Source organism: Rhea pennata, chromosome 6 (assembly GCF_028389875.1).
Source record: "Rhea pennata isolate bPtePen1 chromosome 6, bPtePen1.pri, whole genome shotgun sequence".
NCBI lineage: Eukaryota > Metazoa > Chordata > Aves > Rheiformes > Rheidae > Rhea > Rhea pennata.
The window spans coordinates 11,529,157-11,542,194 of record NC_084668.1 but is presented as its reverse complement, the minus strand read 5'-3'; the positions used below and the strand labels follow the sequence as shown (position 1 = coordinate 11,542,194).

The 13,038-nt window shown below is 40.4% G+C and overlaps 1 protein-coding gene across 6 annotated transcripts in view; it reads left to right on the top strand.

The window, feature by feature from the left end:
* Positions 1-13,038, top strand: part of KALRN (kalirin RhoGEF kinase) — a 515,818-nt gene that overhangs the window by 208,615 nt on the left and 294,165 nt on the right. For all 6 annotated transcript variants that reach the window (XM_062579292.1, XM_062579294.1, XM_062579296.1 and 3 more), the window contains exon 5: positions 1,964-2,476. In XM_062579292.1, the coding sequence (XP_062435276.1) occupies positions 1,964-2,476 (513 nt within the window). The remainder of the gene's footprint in view (positions 1-1,963; positions 2,477-13,038) is intronic.

The window sequence follows — 13,038 nt, the reverse complement described above, 5'->3', positions numbered from 1 at the left end:
GCCAGGGCAGAATATGACCCTTAGTGAAGGCTAATGATGAGGATTTTTATCGTGACCCTCCCTGATAGAGTGGTTCTGTGTTACAGTCCAAAGAGTGTATGCTTCAGTGTGTTTGGGACGAGTTTGTCAGGTAAAGAAAAACAGGAAAAAAGGGGTTTGATTGACTAATACAGACTTTACAACTTCCTACCACCTTGAGGGGTAGACCAAGAAGCTTAGTTAGCATTCATTCAGAGATGTCTTCAAAATGATTTTCTTTCTCCTGCTGAAAGGGTTTAAATAATGGGCAGTGCTTTCTAGAGTGTTTCTTATAAAAAAGAAGGAAGAATGATGCCTGGGAACAAGTCTTGCCACACACTTGCCCAAGTAAGGTTGTTTTCATATTAGTCTGATATAACTCCCTACAGAAACAAATGTGAATAAAGAGATTTGCTGCAGAACTCTTCAAATGAAAAGCCTTGCTGCTATATGGTCGTGTTAAATTCTGAACATAAGAGCAATGCTCGCAGTAGCTTGCCATACTGCAGGATGAAGGCCAAGGTATTAGCGATAAAGAGAAGTCTTTTCTTGAGCAGCAGTTAAAGTCTAAATTGAATTATCTTATTAAATACCTTGGAAGGGTCACTGTCCATGTCAAGAGGTTTAGAAATCTGAAATCCCTCTTTGAAGCTGCATACTTACCTTCCCGTTGTTTGTTGGCTCTTCCCTCCACCCTCCTCCTTCCCCAAAGCCTTTTCATGAAGGAACACTGCAAAAGAGTTTTAAAATAATCTTTTTGCTGAGCGTATATGCTCAATAGAATCCCATTTTAATACATTGCAGAATGCCTGATATTTTTAGATGGATAAAAAAAAATTGGAAGAAAAGCCTATTATTCACTTTAAACCAGTGGGCAGCCTACTTTTTGGACATAATTCAGGTTAATGGATGGGACTTGAGGTATTTTTCTTTATAGATGACTTTTTCAAGATTGCTGTGATTATGAGTGCCTCTATTTTTGAAGAGCACAAATTCTGACATTCTTTAGAGGCTTGATTTTTATGGGATATATGTGCAGCACTTTCTGAACATCACAAGCCTTTAAGGGCTGCCAACTTGGGTATTAACATGACCGCTGAAAATCTTTAGTAATATTTGGAAGCCTGTGCTCATATTTCAGTAAAAATAATTTGTATAAAATGAATGGGAATAGCCTTCAGTTGTTGGGACCTTAAGCTTTAAACTGCTTGCCAGGCACCCAGTGCATTTCTCTATCAGTGATTACTTTTTTAGCAAAATCTGAATGAATTAAAACAATTTTCCTTGACTGTGTATGATTCATAAACTATTCTTTCTATTAGCAATAAATTCTAATTGTTAATACTCCAGTGACATTTAAATTTTAAATCGATTTTGGCTTAATCACATTAGAAAATACTAATATGAAAGAGGTCTGCCTGTGGCAAAAGAAAACTGGATTAATCTGAAGGAAAAAATGGCAAATGTATATTTTGGCAGATTAGAATACCTATTTCTTATGCTTAAAATTTTTGCTGCTGTACAGCGGCTAGTCTGAATGTAATGTAAGAAACAATCTCTGTAATACCATATACCATTTAGTGAACAATTGTGTTCACACAGTCAGCAGCCTCTGTAAGGAGTCTTTAGTGTCCAAACGCTTAAAATAATCCATGGCAGAAGCATTCCCGTTATATGTTTTTGATAGTCTGGTTAGCCTAAAAAGATAGACATTATTCCAGTAAATATCATGCCTTTAAATAAATAAATAAAATCAATGTCATTAATGGAATATTTTCAATCCAATTAATTCATCAAAGTTAAATATAGTCCTCAACATCTTTTACAATGTTCCTTCAATTATGTATTGATGAGGAAAATAATCCCTTCACGCCATTTATGGATTGCACTGTTATTTCTGGTTAGACAGTCACTGATTCAAATGCTGTCATTTTCCCTTCCTTAGACAAGTATGGTCTCTGTTGAAGGCCTGGCAAAACTCGTGGATCCTTCTCAACTGACGGATGAGTTTGAAGGATCTTTGGATTACAACCATGATGAATGGATAGAGTTGCGCGTCTCCTTGGAAGAGTTTTTCAACAGTGCTATTCATTTATTATCAAGGCTGGAGGACCTCCAGGAAATGTTGGCTAGGAAGGAATTTCCAGTTGATGTTGAGGGCTCAAGAAGGCTAATTGATGAGCACACGCAGCTTAAGAAAAAAGTGATTAAAGCTCCCGTGGAAGAACTGGATCGTGAGGGTCAGAGGTTATTACAATGCATAAGATGCAGTGATGGTTTTTCTGGTAGGAACTGCATTCCTGGAAGTGCAGATTTTCAAAGTCTCGTGCCAAAGATCACCAGCCTTTTAGACAAGCTGCATTCCACCCGGCAACACTTGCATCAGATGTGGCATGTCCGCAAGTTGAAATTGGACCAGTGCTTTCAACTCCGACTTTTTGAACAAGATGCTGAGAAGGTAGGGAATGATCTACTCCTTTTGTACTTTTACCAAAATGTTATCACACAGACACTTTGACCATTTTTTCTTTCTATAATTAGGAACATGCGGCATTAATTGCAGGTATAAATCTCATGATGCCAGCAGATGTACTTTATGTGACTTGTAAACCAAATTCAAGGAACTAATTGTGGATATAGCAGGCAAAATGACATCCAGAATAACCTGCTTGTGTCACCTTTGGTGAAAGTTCATTTCCTTTTTCATGTCACAGTGGGTACATTTGGTAGACATTAGCATGACGATCAGGCTTTACTTGAGTTTCTTCTGCGAAGCTTATGAATATATTTTTCTGCCTGCCATAGCATCTGAAGAATAATTTTAGGGTTTGATTTACTATGATTAATGTTTGCACTTTTTGTGAATTTATGGGAACTCTGTAGTTAAATTTCTCCTAATTATTTTCCCAATCCACATCTTTCACCTTTCCTAGGAAATTGCAACAGAATCTGCAACAAGTAAAATCTTTAGCCTGAATAAACTAAGTACCGAGGACGTGGCCACTTAGTTCCCACAGCATGAGATCTCAGATTGTGTTTAGGTTCAGGCTTAAGTAAACATATAAATGGACCAAGAGAAAGTATTCTCAAATGACGACAGTATGCAAAACTCACTGTGGCTGGTTTGCATTAAACAGCACATAAGGATGGCATTTGACTTCATACCTGACACTGAGTCAGTGGCCAAGATTCCTATTCAGCAACATAAGATCAGATTTGAGAAATATTTAACGTTAAATTATTCCATAGAGAGACTGCATTGCAACTTCCTATTTCTTAGACATTTCTAATGTAGTGTATCAGCCTGAAAAACACATGGTATGTCTTTAAATGAACTGCAATATATAAAAGAATGTAGGACAACAGAAGCATTGGTAATTAGCATGATTTTATGAAGCTATAGTTCCATAACATATCAAGAAGCATGAAGTAGAGCTGCAGTTACATCCCCATTCCTACCTTCTTCAGAAGATACTAATTTGAGAACCTGTGGTAGATAGGGAAGTCCCCTGAAAGCGAAGCATGGCAGCGTGTCACGCTAGTTGAAAAGGCTGGCTAAAACGATCGGTGTCCACTACTGAGGTTTTATATACAACAATACCTGTATATGTCAATAATACACCATTAAGCAGGCTGTTTTTGCTATTCTGCTGCTGTCCGCCTCTGGAAGCATTGACAAGTACTGATTTTTGGTGATTTTATGTTAGAAAACTGTATTGAGTCTTGGCAGTCTCACCCTCTTTAGGCAGAAGTGCTTGGAGTCTGATTAGACAGTTTTATGAGAAATCTTCACTGTGCATTTAAAATTGTAAGCTGTAGAAGTAGGGTATTCTCAGGGGAAGGTTCTGAGCTCTTGGACTTGTGCTCATCTGGTCTGTGTATATCCATCAAAAAGCCCCAATCTCTGCATCTTCTTCGCTTAATGTACAATACAGTTGTTTTACTAATGTGTTTGCGTGGACCCAGGAGGGATAGAAGAAGAAATGCAGACCTCATCTGAAGAGGGAACACATTGAGAGTGATATTTTTTTTTATCAGTGGAAATTAATACTTATTTTTAAATGGTCAGGGAAGAACACATTGCAGAAACAAATACAATCTTCAGTAGTGTGAAAAAAGATACAAGACATTGGTTTTCAGTGCATGTACTAAATATCTCTAAGGAGGGCTGTGACCCAAACGGCTCCATCATTATATGATCAATCATCTTATTGGGAAAACGATGAATTCAGATGAATCTCTAAAATGAAAATCACTGCAGAGTCAGTCAAGAATCTATAAGAGTACAGCTTTTCTTCCAAATGCTACTATTTCTTTTTGTTCTGCTCCCTTTTCCTTGTGTGACATGCTATAAGCAGATTGTTCACACCTGCCCTTCCCAGTGTGGCTGCACTTCAGTCAGTGTTTCATGAATTTGGATTATGAATTTCTTCGGAATTATTTAGATGACAAGTGCTTGTTAATGTAAATGTGTATTTTTACTTATGATGATTATCTGCTAATATTAGTATCATGTTGTCAGCTGAAAGGCTCTCAGATGAAGTGAGCATCTATGAAGATCTTGTTGCCCAGCACCTCCAGTAGTATTGAAGGGTGTCTCCAGAATATTTCTCTTTTCTTTCCATTAAACAAGCATGGTGTGATGCAAGTCTCAGTGTTGTGACAGCGAGGTTGCTTGCATGTATTACAGGGCTGGTAAGCATAAGGTCTAGGCAAGTGAGTAGATACATGAAGCTTTTGTGATGAAGGAGGAAGAGATGAGAATCTGATTTCTGCCTTTTCAACACTGCCTGACTTGAGCAATTTTGATCGACAAAACAGGCATTTGGATGTTCCAGATACCTCTTACACACCTATCCCTTACTTCTTAACTAAACAGCCAGTCTTGCTTTGGCTTCCCAGGGTAGCACTCCTTGTCTTTTCTTAGACTGTACCCTTACACTTTCCCAAAGAATAGAAAATATTCTTTTGAAATAGAAATTTTTTGAATAGAAAATATTTTGTTGTTTTCTACTCTCAAGCCAGTGCTTTTAATCTTTTCAGTGTATGATTCCCTAAAACTGTTTCAGATAAGGTTGCAGGCCCTTTTACTTGATATTTCAAATATGTAGAGTGATGTAAAATATAAATGTGTTTGTTCTCCTTAGCTGCCTTTTGCAGGTCTGTTTGAAATAGTCCAACCACCTCATGACGAAAAGTACTTGCTTCATAAAAAATTCAGAGCTAAATCCAGTGAGTACAGCCTCTACTGTATAAATATCTACCAGAACTGAATTTTAAGTATTGAATTTTAAAGTTTCCTGATACTGCCATTTGCTCAGTTGAATTCTACCCTCTAGCATTAGGTGTAGTAGCATAGACAGGATGGTCTTCATCTCATGGGGAAATGAACAACTCTTTCTCTATAACCTGGATGTCATTTAGTGCTTATCAAATGACAGCTATAATACTCTGCAAAAGGTCAAACACCAATGTAAATAAGGTTTTTAAGGCCTTTAAAAATATTTCTGTATAATTGTTTAGGAAACCATTCTAATAAGGAGAAAATGGACAAGGACTTTACGTTTTCCAGACACCTCTTATTTTAAAAATTTCAAGTGTCCTCATTGCCTGAAAAATTCTTAAAGAAGGAATAGAAAAAAAAGGGCACACTAGAAGGAAAAGCATGCAGTATTTTAAGGCAACCCCTTGGTCTCATAATACTCTAGGTGTTCAAAGCAAAGCAATTCACACCTTTTTTATTCCTGTAGATCTCCTCTATCCAAAAATTTATAAGTGATAGTTGCTGGCCAGACACTTTAATTATTCAAAGCAAAAGATATCTCGCTTCCCAGCGTACTCCATCTTCTAGCAGTAAAAGTCTCTTTTCAAACAACTGAACCGCAGCTTCTAGGCTAGAGTCCTAATCCTACCGGGACCGGGTCAGCCAGATTAAGCTCTTTTCACTGTTTGCAAAAGCGTACTGGATACCGATAAGAAATATGACTGTGAGTTCTTGTTCTCCCCCCACCTCCTTTGAGTGATTAGAGGCTCCAGGCTAGGACCAGACAGTCTGAAAAGTTGTCTGCTGAGCGACTCACATGTTTGGTAAAAGGAAAGGAGGGGTTACCAGTCCCACCCTGGGCTTCTTCCGCTGGAATCGGTGGGAGAGAATGCAGCTGTCCGTAGAGAAACTCCATGTCAGGCCTTCGGGGTTTTTATTTTCCCATGCTCGCACGGAGGGAGAACAAAAGTTGGGCTATTGCGTGGGCACAAGCAGTGCAGTAAGACTGAATCACCAGATGGAAACTGGAAGCTCCTTGGAGCTCAAGTCAGCAGACAGTCATCCAGGCAGGTCGGCCACGTGGAGAGCCTTGGCAGAGTTGTGTGAGGAAGTTCACATGCTGTGCAGTGCTGACTCTAATGATCTGCTGATAAATAACACATTTCAGCCTCCGGTATAGCCCTGACCCTCACTGCTCTACAAATTCATTCCTTACCAACTAATACACATTTTTATGTATACGTGTATGTGTGTGTGCGTGTATGTGTATGACTCTGAAACCAGAACTAAGTCTTCTCTATGTTTTTACTGGATAACAGGGAAAATATTTTTAGCCATCAGTAACATGAAGAATGTAGTTTGGTTTAAATTGAATATTGTGTAAAACAAAAAACCACAATCAACATAGATCCAACTATTAGAATAATCTGAGAAATGTTAATTGGTTGGTTGAAATCTGGACAGGGAGAAGAATTCAGGAAAGAGTCCACATGCTTTGCGCTTGAGTAAATACCAGGAAAAGACAACAAATTATCCTACTCTGCACTTTCCAGGCCTTCTGGAAATCATCTGTAACTGGCACCCACCTTGATTTTTTTGTAGGAATTTCCCCATCATTATGGATTGCTTCCACATCAGTTTTATTCCCCCTGCGTTTATGTGAATGAAAAACAGTTATCATGATGTAATCAGCATTGTCCACATCAAATACAAGCAAATAGTCATCAGCTTGACTCAACCAAGGATCTCTGTTGTGAACTTGTAGCACAAGAGCAAAAAAGGAGGAGGCTGCTTTAATATCAGTGGGGTCAGCCACTAATACGAGACAGAGACCTGTCCTTTCTGTCCCCACCCCCCCTTCCGCTTTCTGCTTTTTCAAAGTCTTACCACAATCCAAAAGCAAACTCCAAAAAATGGCAACTGCAGTTATAAAACACAGTGAGTGAATTTCACTTGAGGGTTGCGGTGGGATGATCTTTTTGTTCACATTGGGCCAACTTTTGGAAAGTGTAGTGGCAAACCACAGGCCACGTTTAGTTTGCAAGGGACAGTGAAGCAGGCAGCTTGCAGCCAAACTTCCTGCCTTTCAAAGCTTCCCTTTGAAAAACATACCTCTGCCTGCGGTTTTGCCTGTGGAGCAGGATGGGGGAGGCTATGCCAGCTGCTGGGGAATGCTGTGGGCCCGCTGCTCGGCGGGCGGCTGCCGAGGGAGGAAGCAGGGAGCCCAGGAACAGCACAGGGGATGGCCTCTAGGTTGTGCCCTGCAATGGCAGTTCATCCCAGTCCCCAGATTATGTGACCAGGATGGGGAGATGGGAAGATTTTGATGAGGGTATGAGTGATCTGAATGTATTAACAATACAAAGTTCTTATGGTTAAAGACAAGTTTGGAGAGGAGGGGAACTAGGCAAGACAAAAAGGCTGTGGGGGGCGAGGTGGATGCGCCAGTCCTCGTATGTCCTACCGCTACGCAGGGGTAGGCAGCAAGGCTGTGGCTCCATGAAGCACACGCTGTATCCCTCCCTTCCCACACACAGCCCTGATTTAGGACTTTTCCTTAGTCTGGTCTCCTTAAATAAGGGAACTGGTGAGTGTTATTCTATTAGATAGGCTCTGCGAGAATTGGTCTCCATTTAGTCACATAAATAATGTAGCCTTTGGCCTCTGAAAGAGGAAACTCATAGATATACTTGTAGGTAAATCAACTATACTGGACTCCTGTCCAGTGTCCTTTTCCTCTTCCCAATGAAAGCACGGGGAAAAACTCCTATTGATTTTTGGCAGGCACACAATATGCCCATTTGCAGTTATTCTCAAGTGCCAGATGAAAATTAGGAGTTCCTGGCCTAGAATCTAGCTCAATGACATCCACAGTCCAGAAAGGTAACAGGGAACTAGACTACAGTCAAGTCAGTGGGAGAGGAGATTATCTAGTAGGTGTGTAAACTGAGTATTTAAACCACGCTTATCACACTCTTTTTGGCGTATTATACCTGGCAAAGGTTTATGTTCCTCAGAAGGCAAGAATGTTGTGCATCCTTTGTCTAACAACATGCAGAATAACTTTGGTGTAATAATGGGAACCAAAGTGTGGAAATTTGCCCTTTGCTTTAGGAAAAAAGTTGGAATGAAGAAAGAAACATTGGTATTTTGCTGTTTGAGAGAAGGGGGAGTATCAGTGCATTTATGACCAAGATTATGATGCATATCCACATCAACTGTTTCAGGCATTACTTCCCTTTACACTACACTTAAAAACGCTAATACTGTAATAAAATGCATTACAAATCTGATGATATGATCCTTCTTGCTAAGACAGTTTATTTTATTACAGTCCATTAAGTACAGCAATAGTAGCTGTTCCTATAGTCAAGTGATGCTGTGTGGGGAAGTATTTCCTAGAAATGGATCTTAGCTGACTTTCCAGAATAGCAGGATAAGAAAAAAAGACCAGCAACATCTTCACTTCCTTCTTCACTTCCCTTCATCTCCACTTTTCCTTATTGCATCAGTGTCAAAAGACCTTGGAAGTGGAAGTAGGTGGCAGCGTTTTCCTATTTACGTCTTGTCTTCTAAGGATTTGTGTAATGCCAAAGGCAGAGCATCTGGGAATGGGCAGCTTCCTGATAGGCTAAGTTGACCGGACAGACTCCTCAGACTGAGATAAAGTCCGCTCAGGACCAACCATTTCCCCACTATTATTTCACTGCTGCTGGAAGTGCTCTGTTTCTTTGATCTGTTCTACGTGCCATGTACACATTTGCCTCCCAGATTTTGTGTGAAAATTTGCCTCAGAAGTTACCGGAAGGGCGCTATGTCTCAAGCAATGAGGCTGGGAAACTGATGAGAAAAGTATGGAAGAGCTGATGGGGGAAAGTTGTCACGTGTGAAATGAACGTAAAAAATGACTGAGTTCTGGGGAGAGTCAGGTGGTTAATTAGGACTGGGGAGAAGGTAGGAGGCATATTAGGAGGGGAAGGAACCAGAATCAGGATAACAATGAGAGCATATCCTTAGTGTCTTGCACCAAGGGGAAATACATGTGCCTCCTGTGCTGTTTCACTGGGGAAGGATTTGTTAATGAATTTCTGTGTTAAACTGTTAACAGTAATAATCATGCAGGCATAATAAGCATGGACTAGAAATGAATTTTTGCGTAGGACTTATATTTTGCTGAAGTTACATGAACACCACACTGGCATACAGAAGTCTGTGTGCCCTGGATTTTCAGTCTAAGTACTTACACCATGGATATCACAACAGCACAGTAAGTGAGCGTCACAGTAAGGAGCTTTCCCAGAGCTTTCAAACACAGGGGGTGTTGTTAGACCTGAGATAAGCTCCGTAAAACTTCCTCAATTAAAAAAGGCCAATAAGCTTAGTGTTTTCTGCAGAGGCATTTGACTGAGGGCCTCTGCAAAGCTCTTTTGAATGTGTTGCTTTCCTCTGAGCCCATCCCAAATGCTTGTGCAGCAAAGGGACAGTGGCACTGAGGTACAGATACTGACTCCAGATCGGAAGTGGTACAGAACTGGAGTCTGTGTGTGTGAGCATGCATTTGCAGAGAGCTTTATGAGACAGACCAAAATTTTACTGCTGAGCGAGAATGGTATTCCTTACCCATAGTCCTATAGAAAGAGTTCTTAGAGATCACAGGGACTCAATTTGTCATTGTCACCTAGCCCAAAGCAGCTGCTTCTCTCTTCATGAAGCAAAATCATTTGCTTTCATGCTAGTTTTAGCTGGATTCCCTGACCCTGCTTCATTTTGCTGCTACAGGCATCTGTTAAAAAAGATGGAGGCCTGGTCCTGTTAAGCAGTGAGAGACTCAGCTTCTCTATAAATTAGCGGAAGACTCTCACAGTCTCTTTAAAAATTATCCCGAAGGATATTCAGCAAGCCACTGCTGTTAGAGCCCTACATGCCAGGACCCACATGCTTCTGAAGTTCCCTGGGTGCTGTGTAGCCACCATCTCTAGCCACCATGTTTGGCTCCAGCCTTACTAGTGGAGGGGTTAGAGACTTTGACACCCCTTCACAGAAATGAGATCTTACTTCCAGCTACCTCTGTTGGTGCCCTGCACAATATTCCAGTTATGTAAGCACACATTTATAGCATTATGGTACTCTGATCTGCCAGGGCTTGTAAGACTCTAAGTGCATGAAAAACAGGCTTTGAAAATGTTCCTGGCACAATTGCTCTTTATTTTTAAGCTGTAGAAGAAATATAAAGATCTCCATATTTATGGATCTGGAAAGGAATAAACATATCTATATGAATAGAAACTGCTCAAGAACAACATTTAGTCGAAGTATTTTAAGTTGGTTTTGCTTCTTTTTCTCTGCCTTTTCTCATACATATGGATTCTTGCATAGAGCACAGAGTGCCTGTTCACTCCTGAAACCCTGTTTCTGTATCTGGTCTCCATTCTCTCATACTGCCAGTGACAAATTCTTTTTTATCATCTGAAGTCTCCCATGGCATATGGTGTCTTTTTTGGTAAAGAGATTCTCACTAGATGACTGTTTTTCACCCTTTGTAAAGTTACATGGGGATACCCATGCTGGGAAGGGAAGTCAGCAGTAAATCCAAAGAAGCTGCTGTTTGAAGAGATGATCATCAATGCCTGTTCGAATAGATGACCATCACCTGCAGTCATTGCTGCGCCATCCTTTGTATTTAAGATGACAACAAAGAGGACAAGCCCCATATTCAAAATGAAGTTTTTGCTCTGACGCAGAACTGCTAATACCAGACAGAACACAGACGGTGGGTCCATATAGTTTCCCTAATTGTTGTGTTGGCAAACGCCGTCTTACTGCATCAGACCTTAAAAGGTTGAAAGGATAATTTCACAGGTGATATGGAAAGGAGACTTAACCTGAGATTCAGCTGGGAGCATGAGTAATGGTTAATACACAGCACAGTGAGGTACTGAAGTCTTACTCTTGCTTGATGTAAGATGTTTTGTGTAAAAACCTTTGCAGCAGCATCAATCAGTACAGGACAAAGGACCAACACTGGAAAATCATATCAAAGAGATAGATAAACTGTATATCCATTTTTAAAAAATGTGTGTATTTCCTGAAATGCACCTATAAGCAAGCTCCAGTCACTTTTATTTAATTGCTTCACACATCTTCGAATAAAGGAGGCTCTAATAAGACAGGTGAAAATTGAAAGCATGTAGCAATAACTGTATTGTGACAGCACAGTTTTTCATTAATTTTCAGTGTGTTTATTCAAATGTGCTTTTTTTTTTGCATTTAAAAATAATTGAATTCCTGCTGTAGTGCTACTGCTTTGTCTCAAAGTGCATCAGTGCTCTTTCTCTTGGGTAAACTGCTATTAGATGTTCTGATGCAGCTGAACAAACATTATGATGTTCTGAATGCAACTTTTCTGATTTTTTTCTGAAGATCAGTGGCAGCAGAACAGGACAAAGAGGTTATAGATTGCCGAAATGCCTGGATTTACCTCGACACAGACTTTCTTTCTCAAAAAGAAACAAAGTTGTCTAGAAACAGAAAAAACTGCTTATAGTAAGGGGTGGGTGCTGAAGACATTTCAGAGTGGGACCAGCACCTTTGGCTTTCAAAAGGCTCTAAGGGTGGCAGCCAAAATCTGCAGTCCTCTCCACCAAATCATGGACAGGAAAGAATTACTGGGGAATTATGGGCTAAATCCTCTTCAGCTCTATAAGGATAAATTACTTGCAAATTCCTTCATCCTAAATTGAAAGATGAATCCTGTGTGGTCTATAGGCCTCAGTTCAGGAACCTGCATGCTGGGAGTTGAAGTCTTGGCAGGCTATGGCTGTGAATTAAAGATGCAGATAGCTGATATCTTCTCTGTTTAATATGAGGTAGGCTTCTGGCAGGTTGCTGATGCCATCTTCAATTTGTTGCCCCCAATCTAAGTGAAGAGTTGCCAGAGCGGGAAGTGATCCTTGTGGGCCCTGTGGGAACTGTTCATTACTTTGACCACTGCTGGTCACACTTAATAAGATCCTATTCTTAGTATCTGTAGGAAAGAACAGATTTTGCAAGATCAGGAGATCATTATCAAAGTTTTTAACTTCTCTTAAAGCACAAACAGAGCTCATTTCTACTAATTGGACTATAAAATCAAAATGTCTTCTTTATCAGTAATGTTCCAGAAGAGCTTCCAGCTTTTTTACAGTGTCAACCTTATATCCTGCTATTTTCTTATTTATCAGTCAAGGCCATGGGGGGTCTTCCCCTACGTACCATTAGCATTGTGAACATTTGCTTTTCTGCCTTTCCATCTACCAGTAGAAAGTTTGGGCACAAGTCTAATAACAACAGGACAAATTCACAAGTACACGCCAACTGCTTGTGCTGCTCCTCCAACCCAGTTTTGCCATCTGGTTTGATGAAGTGTGGGATTGCCTTGCCTGCTGAGCAGAGCAGTAGAGGGAATTGGATAAATACACATCAGAAGCCTTCTTCCTGGTGGATAGTACTCTGGCAGTGAATGTCACCTAACCCGTGTTGCAACCATCATTTCTTTAAGCATGGAGGAGGGATCAGGCCCCTTCTTGGAGCCTACTGTTGACATTGCTCTTGCTGCTGCAGTAAGTCTGTTGCTAGTTTGACATCTCTGAGGATACAAACTTCCTTCCCTAACACTGGGACCCGAGTTCAGACTGCATGGGCAAAACACGTAAGAATCTCTCTGATGGCATTTGTGGTGCTGATTTTTAAGATATGGACAGCCATCCATCAGGAAGGGT